Consider the following 16,951-nt stretch of genomic DNA (forward strand, 5'->3'; position numbering starts at 1 on the left):
TCCGAGAGCAAGCCCAGATAAGAGAGGCGGCATTGAAGCAAAGGATGACTACCAGATACAACAAAAAAGTTATTAGGAGGAGTTTCACCCCAGACGACTTGGTCTTAATTAGAAACGACATTGGAGTCAACAAATCTGGGGAAGGGAAGCTCACTGCTAATTGGAAGGGACCATACAAAATTAGTGAGGTCTTAGGAAAAGGTTATTATAAGGTGACTGACTTGAATGGCACCGAGTCACCAAGGTTGTGGCATGCTTGTAACATGAAAAGGTACTACAGTTAAAAGCGAACTCTACTCCCTAATGTACTCTTTTCCCAACTTCATGGTTTTTTCCAAAAAAAAAAAAGGGTTTTCATGAAGGGGGGTTTTTAATGAGGCATCAAAGTAGAGACTAAGGGGCTACAAATTATCAAAAACCCTTAGTAGCAATAAAGTACCTTTGTAAATAAATAAAGATCTTTTACAATATCTCTTATAAATTCCTTTTCACCTTTTTCTATGAAACGCACCGACTTAAGATTGACAAAGCATGAAAATCCCATGAACCGACCTAGATGGTTGTCAGGATAAAACGACGAGGTACAAGTCGGTGTAAAGAGGTTGCATATCATAACAACTTGGAAATTGGCCGACGTAGATGTCGGAAAACCAATGACAGATGAAATACATCGCAAAAATAACCTAAGTCAGGAAAACTCAATGAAATCCAAAATTGAGTATAAAGAACAACCCAAAAAGAGATAAGAAAATACATCAAAAACCAATAGGCAGAAACTGTCTTAAAAACTTTGGAAAAAAGTTCAAGTTAAAAAGCCTTTTCAAAAAATGAAAAAAGGTTTTCAAAAAAACAAAAAAGATCAAAAGAGGTTTCCAAAAACCTAAGAAGTAAGCATGCAGGCCAAACATGAAAGATAACCTAAAACCCTTATCCAAAAAGGGGTATTTTTAATCTTGTTTATGGAAAAAAAAAGGCCACCAAATTGTCAGCAAATCACCACCATAAATAAAAATATAAAAATTATTTAAAAAAGGGGGGACCCACATGCCGGGCCCCCATATAGCCAGCATAGTTTAATTGGAAGAAGGAAGGTCACCACCAGAAGTCGGAGCAGTAGGAGTCGGAGCAGCGTCAGAAAAAGTCGGAACAGGCTGGTCGGGAACTTCAGGAGGAACCCCCGAAGAACTCGGAATGTCACCCCGAGGAGGAAACTCCATTATTCTCTGCCCCCGAGTTTTCAACTCGGAGTCAGTTTCATGTCGGGGAGGGGAGATAATCGTGCCATTTACTACAATTTTATCAGGATCTAAGGGAGAAAGGTCCAGGTCGGGAGCAATGACCCCAATCTGTTCCTTAAAGATCCTCCACGCCTCCTCCGCTCCCTCAGCAATGGAGTCCTCCAAGTCTTGGAAAGCATCCCGGCAACCAGAGAGCTCCTTTTTCAGGTCCAAATTCTTCGTAAAAAGCCTGACATAATTCTGCTCCGCCTTCTCCTTAAGGCCCTCCGCCATGGCACACTGGCCCATAAGCTTCTTCTCCCTCTCCCGAATCTTATCCTTCTCCTCCTTTAATTTGGTAATCTCCTCCTTCAACCTCTTCTCCTCCTCCTGATATAAAGAAATCCTCCCCTCAAGTTCCTCAATTCTTAGGATGGAACCCAAAGAACTGAGGGGAGTATGTTCAAAAATATCCAGGAGCTTGGTACAAACCCCAGCCGCCCAAACGCTTCCCTGAAATATAAGATTTAGATGGTTCCGAACCATAGCATCATCCATACTAATAGTTGAATAAGGAAAAAGATGGGTTCGGACAAACTGAGGACCATCAAAACCAGCCCCGAAAGAAGAGCCAGAAGTTTTTCGTTTCTTCTTCTCGAGTTCAGGGGAAGGTTGGGGCAGAGGAGGAGGAGAAGGAAGAGAAGAAGTAGAGGAAGAGGATACCATAATGGGACGGGAGGAAGTTCCCAAATTATGAGGAGGAGAAGGAGGAGGGGGAAGATCGCCAGTAGCCCTTGCAGCGTCCACCCGCGCCCGAGATCTTTTTTGGCTTCCTGAACTTTCTGGTAGGAGGAGGCAGAAGCTTTCTTCACCATTTCTGAAAAGAAAACAAAAATTCAATTCACAAAGAAGTCGGAATTTCAGAATTAGAAAATAGGTCGGAACAAATCAAAAAGAAACTATATCTACCTAATTGAGTCTGCACAAAGGTCGGAGACCCCTAGAGGAACTTTTTTGTATCCAAATAAGGGGTCCTCCCCCAAACTTCTCGGAGGAACCCGACAACAGCCTCCTCGACCTCATTTAGGTCATCCAAACCATACTTCTTCACAGGAGAAGCCTCCAGCCAGTATAAAGGAAAGCGGGGAGCAGAATTTTCGTCCAGAAAAAAGGGGTGGTGACCCTCTACAGCTAGAACTTTAAAAAAAAATTTTGAAGTCGTGAAAGGATTCATCAAAAAGGTTGAAAACTCTCCGACCTTGGATAGCCCGGAAAGACACCCATTGTTGTTTATTGTTCTGCCCACTAAAGGGCTTAGTCATATGAAAAAGATAAAATAAAATCCTCAGAGAAGTCGGAAAATCTAAGGCCTCACTGATAAGTTGATAAACTTTCAAAAAACCCCAAGAGTTAGGGTGAAGTTGAGTATGAGCGACACGGCAGTGACGTAAAACAGAAACCGCAAAAGCAGAAAAGGGTAGAAACACTCCCAGTCGAGTGAAAAAACTCTCATACATAAAAAAGAAATGGGGGTCCTCGTCAGAAGCCATCCCAAAGCAAACCCGGTCTTCCAGAACGGGGCAACCAACTCATATTTTGGCTCATCCTCATCAAGAGCACAGATCCTATGACGCGTGCGAAGATCAGTGATGTAGTCAGTATCTACCAAAGGTTCTTCCCCAAGAACTGTGACATCCACCCACTGAGCCAGGGACTCTAGAGAAGACATTCTTTTCCTATATAAAAGTAGCGAAACCTACAAAGGAAAAAGGAAAAAGGATCAAAAAATAGGGTGTCTGAGGGGTCTGGGACCAAATCCTCAAACAAAACAGAGTCGTTAAGCCTATAGCCAACTCTCTTCTCAAAATAAAAGCATGCCAACAAAAGCATTTTCGTAAAAAAGAGAGCAGAGAAAAGAACTAACCTTTGCTTGAAAAAGGGATGGGCAGTGGCGGCTCAGAGAAAGGAGAAGGCTCAGAGGAAATCTCGCGAATAAAGTTTTTCTTTTTCCTTTGAATAAGGAAGGCAAATACGAAGGTTTTCAGAAATGAAATAAAGAAAGAGAGGGAAAGTATTTATAAATACGTTAGGGGCATAATGGTAAAAACGGGGGCCGTCATTCAAGAGGTGCACCGTTACCAATGTAACTGATCCCCGCGTATGAATACACAAATTCCTAACCGACGCGACGTTTGATTAGACACGGCTGTTGGGTAACCTTGAAACACGACGGTTCCAAAAAATCACGTCGGTTCCTCAGCAAGTCGGTTACAAACCCGAGTTGAGATACTCGACCCCACCTCTTAAAAAGAGATTGGACTCGAGTAGGGGCACTGTTCATACTCTGGCCCAACGCCAGGGCCCAGGAGCAAATAAGAGGCCCAATCCAAAGGATCGACTCTCATCCTTCACCGACCTTCCCCTCAAGAAGTCGGGGACGAAGATTAGCTGGCAGATAACACTCACTCAAATAAGTAACTGCCCCTAAAATCTCTCAACTCATTTTCAGGAGCCATATCCCAACTTTCCTAAGATAAAGGGACGGTTATTCCCCTCCAAAGGTGGAACTACTCCAACGGTGGTTATTGGTTCACCACTATAAATACACTGACACCCCTCAGGTATTATTAAGTCCCAATACTCTCTAGACCTGCTTACACCCTTGCTGACTTAGGCATCGGAGCGTCTTTGCAGGTACCACCCCCTATTCTCTCACACTCACAAGTCGGACGGAGGTCCCAAAGACCCGAACCCGCTCGAAGGCTTCCTTCACTACAACAAATATGGGCTTTAGCAACGCCAAATTTGGCAACGCCTTAAAACCGTTCTCTTAGATAGTTTTAGACAACGATTTTTTATAGTGTTACTGTTGAATTCAATTTTTCATTATTTTATAGCAACAAATTAAAACCGTTCTCTTTGACTATTTTAAAGAACGGTTTTATAACCGTTACCATGATTTATTTTTAAGCAACGGTTTTTTATTGTTGTTTAAATAATTATACAAAAGAAACGCATAAAAACCGTTTCCAAAATGCTACACTTTAAAACCGTTCTATTAGATGGCCTTAGACAACGGTTTTTACAGTGTTGTTGAAATTCAATTTTTCATTACGTTATAGCAACAAAATAAAACTTTCTTTTTGACTATTTTAAGGAATGATTTTATAACCATTACAACAATTTTTTATCGAACAATAATTTTCTAATATTATTTAAATAATTATACAAATTAAAAGATACATATAAAAATAATTATAAATAATTATACAAATTTAAATAATTTTTTTTATAAATACTAAATTTATAGAACACTTAAAAATTATTGTTATAAACATATAACCCAATATTATTTATAAAAGAAATAAATTTAAAATAAATTTATAACAAATATTATATATTTTTATTTCATTTTCATTCTAAAATTTAACATAATATATTTTTAACACCTCAAAAAAATTTTAACAATCTTTCTTCAAAACAAAATATCAATCTTTATTACATTATTTGTAATTTTAAATAAAAATAATTACTTAAGCTTAATTTATAAATTAAGCAATAAATATTTTTATATATTCCTAAAATAATTTTATTATAATAAATTTAATTATAAATTATTATTCTACTTTATAATTTTGTTAAAATCTTGGTACTATCTTTACCTTTATCTTTTTATAAAATTTCTTACTCTATAATCCCTAATTATTTTCCCTAATTGCTATCCCTAGACACATGCACACTAAACAAAGTGAGAGAGACGGAGAGTGCAAGAAGAAGGGAATGGAGGAGAGGACGGCGCCGGCAGAGCTTAGAGACACCATTGCTGTCGCTGCTCGCAAGGAAGAGAGGGAGACCGATCATAAGAGAGAGCGACGCGAGGGAAAGAGAAAGAGAGAGAGAGAGACAGAGCGACGCGAGAGGGAGATGATGCCTCATCGCCATCGTGCTTCCGCCGTTGTCGCTGCAAGGGCTCGTTGTGGGTAGCGCTGTCGTCGCGGGTAGTGTGGCCGTTGCAGTAGAGGAAGCCCAGAGAGAGACGAACGAGGAGCCGAAGGACACGTCGGTGGGTGTTTCTCTTGCCGCCGAAAGTGTGGGCCGTTTGCCGTCGAACCATACGCCTCTGCCAGCTTGCTCTCCATTGGTTACGCCACTACCGGGGCTGCTGCTGCTCCATCGTTCTGTTTTTTCATAGCTGCAGTGAGTTCCTGATCTAAAACCTTTATTGTTATTGTTGTGTTATATGCTTGTTAAGGGTTTTGGGTGTTAACATTTCAGCGTTGAACCACTGTAACTATGAAGCTGTGTTTGATGGTGTTGTTGCTGCAGGAAGTTGTCAGTGTGGCTAATGCCGCTGCTATTTGTTCGGTTCAAGACTGTTACTGCTGCTGCTGCTGTGAGTTAAGACGAAGGGGTCAGGCTTAATTTCTTTGGATTTCGACACGTTGAGGTAGGGGATTCGTTTCCAAACTAAAGATTTTAAATCATGAATGCCAATAAAGTTTATCGAATAATTGCAAATAATTTATGATTGTCTAGAATTACTAAATGATGAGTTTGAGTTGGGTTTGTAACAGTGAAAGTGACTGAATTTGATGAATATGTGATTGATTTACTTATTGTTTGGGAATGTTGAAATTCTTATTGTTAGCTGATTGTAATGAGAATTTGTTTAGTTTGTGGCTATGAATGGTGATGGATTTGGAATTATTTGTTAAATTAAAATATGATAAGTTGATTTTGAAAAAGTTGTTGGTAATTGTTAAAAAGAAGATTGGTGGATTGTTAAGATAAAGGGACCCTTAAGGGTGGTTAAGTCCACTTTTAGGGGAGGTTATGTCCGAATTTTTATAAAAATATAAAAATTTAGTTATTGATCAAGATTTTAGCTTTAGTACTTAGAGACAATTTAATTAGTTGAATTCATAAGTTACAAAAGAGCTAAAGCCAAATGAAGTAATGTTCAAAAATTCCCTAAGATAAACTAATCCCTTCTTAATTTTAATTTAGTACTGCTTCATTACTAAGTTAAGCCCCTCATTTATGGCAAAGATGAAAACTCTTTTAAGATTCTTCTAGAAGCATAAAACTCAATTTAGGATCTACATTCTTAAGATAATCCATGGTTATACTAATAATTTCCTAAGCGATAGAAATTCACATGCCAAAGAATTTGTATTGTTACTATTATTATACTTTTATTAAGGTTCAAGCGCTTGGTATCTTGGTAGTTACGTTGAAATGCTGGTTGTTTTATTTTTGCTTGGTGTTTTGATCAGGCAAGTCAAAGCAGAGGTCTTTACTCCCTTTGTGAGAACATCCAGAGAAAGCTCCTGAGCTTGAGTTAGTACCTGACTGCTTAGATTCAACCGTCAAAACTGAACTCTAGCATCATGCTAATCCAAACTGATCTTTGGTAATAATTTTGTTGTTAGTTGTTTTAACACTTATCTTTATCTTTAAAAAATTAGTTTGGAAGTGTTATTATTTTAATTAGTTCTGTTTTAGAATTAGGTATACACAGTAGCTATACTTTGAGATTGTGGGAGATGGTGCTAGACTTTTATATTAAGTTAGTAGAAATCATAGTGAATCTATATGCTTGAATTGAATATGCCACTCATGTCCTTTGAGATTGTGGGGGATGGTGCTAGACTTTTATAGTACGTTATTACTTATAAACATGCTTGCATTGCATAAGTAATATACTTTTTGCTAAATAAAAATATTACAAAAATATTACTCAAATTAAAAAGGACTTTAGTTAACGTTGGTGTTTTCCTATGTGCATAAAAACAGACTCTACAGTGAAATCAAACAATTTCAATTAAGATGCTAAACTGAAATAAACTTGTTGCATTGTATTTTACAAGTTAAATATTATTTCTTAGCATATTAAATCACAACCATGTCAATGGTGTCAAAAAATCTCTAGTTAGCATACATTCTAGTATGATGTGTAACAGCCCAGACCACCCGCTAGCACGATATTGTCCGCTTTGGCACACAAGGCCTCACGGTTTTGCTTTTGACGATAGGGATGCTAGCCGAAGCCCCCCACACTCACTCGTCAAAACGCGTCATGCTAGGGAGAGGTATCCACACCCTTATAAGGCATGCTTCGTTCCCCTCCCCAACCGATGTGGGCCTTACAATCCACCCCCCTAAGGGAGTCCAGCGCCCTCGCTGGCACATCGATCCGGGTTCCGGCTCTGATACCATCTGTAACAGCCCAGACCACCCGCTAGCACGATATTGTCCGCTTTGGCACACAAGGCCTCACGGTTTTGCTTTTGACGATAGGGATGCTAGCCGAAGCCCCCCACACTCACTCGTCAAAACGCGTCATGCTAGGGAGAGGTATCCACACCCTTATAAGGCATGCTTCGTTCCCCTCCCCAACCGATGTGGGCCTTACAGATGTAAGACCCAGAACTTTTGAAAAGTCTTATTATGATCAAGTCTCAAATCCTACAGTAATTTATAGCCTTAATTTCAGAGATTATTTTATTAAAGATAATTAAGGCAAGTTTTGATTTATTGGATTTGAGATGAGTTATAATTATTATCCAATTTTATAATTATTGGATTATTTTCTATATTTAAAGTATAAGATTGATAGTTATGAAATAATAAGGATTTTATATGATTTGGATTAGATAAATAATATTTTAAATATTATTACTGCTATTTTGGAAAATGAAGAAATTAAGTATACTATTTCTAATTTTTAGATTTGGGCATTTTATTGAAAATAATTTGTGAAATTGGTGAGCAAATAGTATTTTCTATATATAACTAGTGTTGGATTTAATTTGGGTTTCAATTACTATATTATTCCCAATTTTATGTGAAATTACCATAATGCCCTTAACCCTAATTTTCAAAAGTAAAACCCTAACCCTGAAACCCTACCCGGTTACCCGTTGTTGCCCATACCCCAGCAGCCACAATACGCACGGTTTCCTTTCTCCTTTTCATGAAAGGAAGGAAACAGAAGCAGAAAGTGAAATTGAGGGAGAAGGAATGAGGGGTCGCCGGCGTGAAGGGGGAAGGGAAGGGAGTTCACCGCGCCGCCATCGTCCTCAGCCGCCTCACTGCGAGCTATGCTTCGTGGCCCACACCCACACGGCTTCCCTTTACCATGAAAGAAAGAAATTGAGGCAGAGAGGGAGAGGGAGCTTGAGAAGGGAGATCGCGCAGAGAGGGAAGGGCTGCGCTGTGATCGCCGCCCAGCCGTCGCACCGTCTTGGGGTCCGCCGTCAGGTCCGAGTCGAAGGAAGGAAGAAGCCGCTCTGTCAGTGTCGCGCAGAGAGGGACTCGCCGCCAGCTCCGTCGTCCTCACTGCTGCGCCATCGTCGGGTCCGCAATCGTGGAGGAAGCACAGCGCCGCCGTGGGTCCCTTTTTGTCGAACTCGAAGGAGAAGGAAGGCCGAGAATGGGCGACGCTGGGAGAGAAGGAGACGCGAGCTGGAGGAGTTGCGTCCAGTCGCCGCCGACGCGCCACTGCCGAGGGTCCCTTTTCCTGCTAGATCTGCCGCCGTGAAACCCCGCAGTGCCTCTGGTTGCCGGAAAACGGTGGTGGATGTTGGTGCTGGGATAACGCCGCCACTGCTGCTGGCCGTTTCGAGCTGCTCCGCCATCTCTGCCGCCGGAGAACGCAGTTTAGTCGCCGGAAAACCACTGCCGGTAAGGGTCCTTGCATTTGGTCTTCATTCCTTTCTATTCCTGGGTTTTATCGCTATGACGTTGTTGTGCAGCCGCGGTTGTCGGAGTCTTTCATCGCCGCTGCCGCTTGAGGTGGCTGACGGAGTCGCTGCCGGGTTGATATGGAGCTGCGGCTGCTTCGTTTCGCTAGCTCAGTAAGTAAATTATGTTTCAAAAAGCCTCGCGTTGGTATTCGGTTGTGTTTGATTAATGAATATGAGTTTTGGGTAATGTGGGGTCGAGTCCTGATTATTATATGTTGCGAATAGTGTTGCGATGGTTGTTGCGAACGTGACTGGGAGCTGAGATTTTAGTTGCCGTCAGTTCGGGTTGAGGTGGAAAGGACTCTGTGACATGTTTGAGTTATGGATTTGCGTTTTGAGGTAGGGGCGCTTTCCAAAAACTATAGTTTATTATTGGAATTATTACATATGGATACTGGTGCGAGATATTGTGTATTTGGTGATTGTATCTGCCTTATGTATTATTTGATTGACTCGAATGACTATGGATGTTGGTTTGGTTGAATTGTGGTACGGCTTTGTGAAATGTAATGTCTGAAGTCGATTCTTTAAAGATTTGAAATATGAGTTTAATCCGTTGAGGATTAGTTTGAATTGAGTCAATTATTTTGATGATGTGAAAGATAGAATACTCTTGAAAGTCAGCCTGGGTCGCTTTAATTGATTTGGTTTTGATAAATGATTTAATGCTGAACCGATTCTTTAAAGCTTTAGAAATGAGTTAAATCGGTTGATATTGAGTTGATATTTGAAATGGTTTCCTTGAGATATGCCACTGAGGCGATTGTTGGATTTAGCTTGCTTTTGAATTGATTTCTGGTTTTGAGCTGTTGAAAAGGAATGAGAAACGGTTTAGTTGGGACCCGAACCGGGTGGCAAAAGTCCAAGTTTTAGGGGAGGTGCTGCCGAAATTTCTATAGAATCCGAGTCCTTATTTGAAATGTTAATTGGGGAATTTTAAGTTTAATGCCTTTCCTATCTATTTTGAGGATTGTGAAATTATGGCTTCTTTTATTACCTTTACTTAGAACAATTAAGAAAGCAATGAAGTTATGCGTTGAAAGAATTATTGAAAAGAGAATCATGATTTCTCCTTATTTTCCAAGAAGAACAGTATGTCTTTGGGGACAAGTCATTCGAAAGAGAATTTTGCTTTGAGGCTGTTTTAAAAGGTAAAACGGGTTTATGTTTTTCTCTATTAAACACAAAGATTGTCCCTTGGGAGAGTTTTCGTGATTTTAAAAGGAATTGGATTTCGAGTGATGAGCCTCATTATTTCGACGTTTTAAATAAGATTCAAAGTATCTTTTGAACTCTAAGTTTAACACAACAAAAATGATTCTCTTATCAGTTTGAAACGCTTCAGATTTAATTATGGAATTGAAGCCGGTTTTGTTTAAGTAAAGGAAATGGTTTTGAAAGAAGTAAAGATTACGTGACTCGGTTTGGCTTAGATCCTATTTTCTTACTCAAATCAGAAAGCCAATGTTTTAATGATTTTAAATGAATTTGGTGAAATGAGATATGTTATTCTCCCCTAAAGACTTGGGACTATGTCGAGAAACTTTGTTATAAAATCCCATTGTTGAATGGATGATTTTGAATGTTTCAAAATAAATCTTTAACTTGCCATGGTTATGGAAGTTTGGAAAGAGGATGCCGAGAGTGGCATTGTTTTCAAAGGGGAATTTACCTTGAGTAAAAGTGGCTTATGAGCCTAAGATGATTTGAGAAATGAGATCTTTAAAGCCAAGGCTGAAAAGAGTTGAAACTCGATTTCAAAGTGAAATGAATTGAGAAAATAATTTATGGCTTAAATGCCGACTTTATGAATTTAATGATGTTGAATGGTGGAAGTGCTGTTTTGTTGTGAGCCGGAATGGCTGTGTATGATTATACATATTGGTTGGTTTTGGATTGAACCGTGAGCCGGAATGGCTGTGTATGATATGAATATTGGCTGGTTCTGGACTGAACCGTGAGCCGGATGGCTGAGATGGATGTTGATCCATGGATGAGATTGAATGCATGTTTATGCTGAATCATTGATATATATGAATGTTGCACTTCCACTATCTGAGATACGAGTTTCCCTAGGTAGTAGCAGTGGCTAGCCACCACGTGCTCCAGGTCGAGACTTGATACTCTGTTGACCCTATGTCGTAAGTGTGGCCGGGCACTGTGAAAGGCCCGGATGAGCTCGCCCCCATAAATATTCACCAGTGATGGTGATGGATAAATATTCACCAGTGAGGGTGATGGATATGGATCATGATTATGATCAAGTTTATGATGAGTATAACTCGAGTTGGGGATGCACGACAGAGGGACAGTCCAATGGTTAGCTACCAGGACTTGTCGGGTTGGCTCTATAACCGACAGATGATATCATCAGCCACTAGGGACAGGCATGCATCATATGCATTTGTGTGACATTGGTTGGGTGTGCATATTATACTTGGTTTGCCTATGTGATTAATTGCTAACTGTTTTACTTGTAATAACTGTTTGTTTGTGCTTGAACTTCCTATCTGTGTTTGCATCTGGGACTCTGTTGGATTGTGGTGATTGGTTGCTGGTTGGATTGTTTGGGCCTAGGGCCGTGGTTGGAATAAGATGAACTGATGGTTGATTTCGGTTTTGTGTTTCTGGTTTGGAATAAAATATGAAAGGCTACTTTGGTTCAGCATAGATAAACCGTTTTGAAAGGCTTTTGAGTTTTTGAGAATTGAACTGTTCCTCTTTCAGAAAAGATTTCCGATTCCTCTTTTATTGTAAACTGTTGTTTTTGAAAAGAGGCATAAGACGGTTATTAATCACTGGTGCGATTATCTTCATGTATCCTATTACAGTAATTCCCAAAAACCCTCTAATGAGAACCCTTTCGAGGATGATGTTCTCACCCCCCTACATTTTTCCCCTTTCAGGATATGGGCGCAGAAGTTACGAAGAGCTTATTTAATTGTTGTTATGATGCTCTATATTGTTTTAGTTATGGTTTATTGTACCCTCGCCTTTATCTCGATATAATCTGTAAGAGGGATAGGAATTGTATTGTATTATGTTTGTAATATTATTTATATATATTTATGTATATATATATATGGATGTACTCTGTATGAGTTGTTGTAAGTTGAATGGTATTTATGGATGTACGTTATCGAATGAAAGTATCTTTGGGAGCGGTATTGCGGTTTAAAGTTTTAAACAGGCTCATATTTTAGTATTAAATAATATAAGTGTCGTCGTAATGTCCGAGCTATCAGAGTCGCACAGCCGGAAGTGCGAGCTTTGGTAGTTAGGGTGTTACATTATGGTATCAGAGCAGTTCTTCCTGTAGAGCCTGAGGAATGGACTGACTATGCTTCAGTTGCATACTCTGAGCGTTCGTCATGTATTAGGTCTTGTCGAATGACGAGAATTAGAGCTTTATGCACATGACAGTCTATTGATTAACGCTGTTAGTCTTGCATTGCATAATTCCTGATATTAAGTTCGGCCGGCTTAATACTAGTGAAATATGTATATGAAAGCACCGATGGGTTATCATAGATGAAATCCTAGTTTTGAGTAAAGCGAATTGCGGGTTTTGGAAAAGTTGGAAACTACTTCTCGAGGCTATTCAGTTGTGTGTCTTGAATTCTGTTCGAGTTGACATGTTCTTTCATATCCTAACTTGAAGTTCTTATTTGCTAGACCTTTTGAAGAGTAATTTGATGTCTTCACTCTATTCCTCTATCCATATGTATTCTTGTTTGACCTTAAGTGCATATGCTGGTTTAAGATCTTTGTTGCATCTATCTTCCTCTGTTTGAGTTCTTCTTGATTCAAGTATTCTTTGATATAGCCTTGAACCTGTCTTAATGTGCTGTGACTTTTAACTCCGGATTCTGAGTCCATTCTTTGAGAAATTGTTGATTCAGTTTTTCTCTTACTTGACAGTGATTACAGCTAATTTTGAGATTTTATAAATTGCTGTTGATTAGATATATGCTTTTCTATATATGAGACTTTGAAATTATTTATACAGTTTAACAACTATTTCTTTCTAATACTTTGCCTGTACTTTTACTGGTTTACGCAATTGTACTTATTTTAAAAGTAAATTTTGACCTTCTAGTAATTTTACTATAGTTCCAATGGACATCTTTATTTGATTGTGTATTTGGATATTTTCTGAAATACTGGAAAGAAAGAATTTTTCGCTTTCATTCCGGTTGAGTTTCATTTGATAAGCTTTACTTAACTTATTTTGAATTGAGTTTGGTTTAGCATACTACATAGTTTATGCCATTGTTGTTCTTTTGAAAATGTTGGATTCATAGCTTTCTTCTTATGAACGGACTGGTTCCTTCTTAAGCTTTTCACCTCTATGAATGTCATACGTGATTCTGTTTTTAACTAATCTTTTACATCTTGTGAACATTACCATTGATCTTGGTTTGTCCCCTCTTGTGAATCTCATCCTTATGTGGGTCAGTTTGATTCGTTTCAGGATAGTACATTGTTTATTCTCCCATTATCTCTACAAGAGTTTTTAGTTAAAGATTTATCATTGAAAAATTACAAATGATTGAGTTGTCTTTTCTATGACTTTTGTATTCTTTTGGATCAATTTAAAACTTGTTTGATATTTCATGCTTAGTGGATCTTGTTTGAACTACTCTAATTTAAGATCCTTTCTTGCAAGGCTTGACTCCTTTTTAGTACATCTTAAACTTCTTGAATGTTCTTATGAGAAGGGGATTTCAAGAACACTTTTGGTTTTGGAATTTTTAAAGAAGTTTTGAATTCTCTTGTAAGAAGTTTTAAACGGAATTTATTTTCTGTTTCTTGATTTAGATTGAAACCATTGTTCAATATTGATGAAGTTAATTTAAAAATCGGCATGCGCTATTTTAAATGAGGTTTTGGAAAGTTTCCTTGTTTAGTGGAAATCGGTTTGTTTGTAACGCACCACTTATTTCCTTACCAGATTGTAAGCAAATTTTATCTCGGAGTTTCTTTTCTAAAAAGAGTTTAACTTCCTCTTTCGTACTTGCTATAAATGTTATACATGCTTGTTTGAATATGAAATTTTGAGAATTTTGAACAAGCATCTGATTATTTCCGAGTTTTTATGAACTGCTTTTGGTTAAGTTGTGCATTTAATTATCTTTCTAAAATATTTGAGGAAATATTTTAGCTCTTAGCCAAAGTTGTGTGCATTTGTTTTTGGAACTCTACAAAATCTACTTCAACATGGAATTGTATTGAAGTAAAGCCACATTTATGCTTTTGTTACTCTCTTGAAGGACATTTGTTGTTTAACTTCTCTTTCAGACTGCGAAGTGATATTTTTACAAGTTTTCGATTCTTTTAAGAACAATGTATTCAGAAGTATTTTTAATCATGCCCTTGAGTTTTGTGAGCTTTGCCTTGGGTTTGAGATATTCTCCTCTATAAACTTCATACTTCATCGACTCAGTTTGAGTTTGTTTCAAGCTGATGCGCTGGTTATCTTCTTGTTGATCCTATTGAACTTCTTTGATCTAAGGGTTATCTTTGAAGTTGTCAATTGAATTATGTCTAGCAAACTTTATTGCTTGAACATCCATGTTTATCTGGGATTGGATATATTCTTTCAAATCTATGACTATTGTCTTTGACATCCGTCTCTCCTTTCTAAGATCTCATATTCTTCTGAGTAGACTCGAGAATTGTTTTGGTATCACGTGCGACTTATAGACGTAGTAACGCGATGCGTTAGTTCTTTAAGACGTGATATGTATATATGGAAGGTAAAGCGGTAGGTGTGTAACGTTATGATGAGTTGTGGGTGTTTTATCCCTTGCAAACGAGCTTGCGGGTGTTAGGCTTATGTTTGGCTATGAGGTTGAAAAGTGTTTGACGGAGTTGGAAAGTTGAAGCCTTGAGGTGGATATGAGATTAGTGTGCGGAGGTTGAGCACGTCGTTTTAACTCCATCCTGTTTGATAGCCTTTGATGCCTTGCCCTTCTATCACATGATTGACCCATGTTATCTTTTGCATTGAGCCTACCTTGTAACGTTTGCTTTGCAATCACACTCCTACCTTCACATCCTTATGCTTATGACAGTCAAAGTATTTGAAAATCGTATATATGATTATATTTTGAGATATTTTTGCTTCTTCCTTAAATGTGTTTAAGGATGAACTGTTATGAGATTTCTTTCGTTTTGTATCAATTTTCGAGGGCGAAAATTTTTATAAGGTGGGTAGGATGTAAGACCCAGAACTTTTGAAAAGTCTTATTATGATCAAGTCTCAAATCCTACAGTATTTATAGCCTTAATTTCAGAGATTATTTTATTAAAGATAATTAAGGCAAGTTTTGATTTATTGGATTTGAGATGAGTTATAATTATTATCCAATTTTATAATTATTGGATTATTTTCTATATTTAAAGTATAAGATTGATAGTTATGAAATAATAAGGATTTTATATGATTTGGATTAGATAAATAATATTTTAAATATTATTACTGCTATTTTGGAAAATGAAGAAATTAAGTATACTATTTCTAATTTTTAGATTTGGGCATTTTATTGAAAATAATTTGTGAAATTGGTGAGCAAATAGTATTTTCTATATATAACTAGTGTTGGATTTAATTTGGGTTTCAATTACTATATTATTCCCAATTTTATGTGAAATTACCATAATGCCCTTAACCCTAATTTTCAAAAGTAAAACCCTAACCCTGAAACCCTACCCGGTTACCCGTTGTTGCCCATACCCCAGTAGCCACAATACGCACGGTTTCCTTTCTCCTTTTCATGAAAGGAAGGAAACAGAAGCAGAAAGTGAAATTGAGGGAGAAGGAATGAGGGGTCGCCGGCGTGAAGGGGGAAGGGAAGGGAGTTCACCGCGCCGCCATCGTCCTCAGCCGCCTCACTGCGAGCTGTGCTTCGTGGCCCACACCCACACGGCTTCCCTTTACCATGAAAGAAAGAAATTGAGGCAGAGAGGGAGAGGGAGCTTGAGAAGGGAGATCGCGCAGAGAGGGAAGGGCTGCGCTGTGATCGCCGCCCAGCCGTCGCGCCGTCTTGGGGTCCGCCGTCAGGTCCGAGTCGAAGGAAGGAAGAAGCCGCTCTGTCAGTGTCGCGCAGAGAGGGACTCGCCGCCAGCTCCGTCGTCCTCACTGCTGCGCCATCGTCGGGTCCGCAATCGTGGAGGAAGCACAGCGCCGCCGTGGGTCCCTTTTTGTCGAACTCGAAGGAGGAGGAAGGCCGAGAATGGGCGACGCTGGGAGAGAAGGAGACGCGAGCTGGAGGAGTTGCGTCCAGTCGCCGCCGACGCGCCACTGCCGAGGGTCCCTTTTCCTGCTAGATCTGCCGCCGTGAAACCCCGCAGTGCCTCTGGTTGCCGGAAAACGGTGGTGGATGTTGGTGCTGGGATAACGCCGCCACTGCTGCTGGCCGTTTCGAGCTGCTCCGCCATCTCTGCCGCCGGAGAACGCAGTTTAGTCGCCGGAAAACCACTGCCGGTAAGGGTCCTTGCATTTGGTCTTCATTCCTTTCTATTCCTGGGTTTTATCGCTATGACGTTGTTGTGCAGCCGCGGTTGTCGGAGTCTTTCATCGCCGCTGCCGCTTGAGGTGGCTGACGGAGTCGCTGCCGGGTTGATATGGAGCTGCGGCTGCTTCGTTTCGCTAGCTCAGTAAGTAAATTATGTTTCAAAAAGCCTCGCGTTGGTATTCGGTTGTGTTTGATTAATGAATATGAGTTTTGGGTAATGTGGGGTCGAGTCCTGATTATTATATGTTGCGAATAGTGTTGCGATGGTTGTTGCGAACGTGACTGGGAGCTGAGATTTTAGTTGCCGTCAGTTCGGGTTGAGGCGGAAAGGACTCTGTGACATGTTTGAGTTATGGATTTGCGTTTCGAGGTAGGGGCGCTTTCCAAAAACTATAGTTTATTATTGGAATTATTACATATGGATACTGGTGCGAGATATTGTGTATTTGGTGATTGTATCTGCCTT

At 39.4% G+C, this 16,951-nt stretch overlaps 2 protein-coding genes across 2 annotated transcripts; both read left to right on the forward strand.

Moving 5' to 3' along the window:
* The first annotated feature begins 8,078 nt into the window (after nt 1–8,078).
* Nucleotides 8,079–9,013, forward strand: LOC148578112 (uncharacterized). The gene is made up of 2 exons (XM_088501293.1): nt 8,079–8,903; nt 8,975–9,013. Exons 1-2 carry the CDS (start codon nt 8,079–8,081, stop codon nt 9,011–9,013), a joined length of 864 nt encoding a protein of 287 aa, XP_088357419.1.
* A 6,616-nt stretch (nt 9,014–15,629) lies between these two features.
* On the forward strand, nt 15,630–16,564 carry LOC148578113 (uncharacterized). Its single transcript, XM_088501281.1, has 2 exons — nt 15,630–16,454; nt 16,526–16,564. The coding sequence occupies exons 1-2, from the start codon at nt 15,630–15,632 to the stop codon at nt 16,562–16,564; spliced, it is 864 nt and encodes a 287-aa protein (XP_088357407.1).
* Nucleotides 16,565–16,951: the final 387 nt, after the last annotated feature.

The sequence above is a fragment of the Arachis ipaensis genome, chromosome B1 (genome assembly GCF_059453495.1).
Source record: "Arachis ipaensis isolate K30076 ecotype BB chromosome B1, ASM5945349v1, whole genome shotgun sequence".
NCBI lineage: Eukaryota > Viridiplantae > Streptophyta > Magnoliopsida > Fabales > Fabaceae > Arachis > Arachis ipaensis.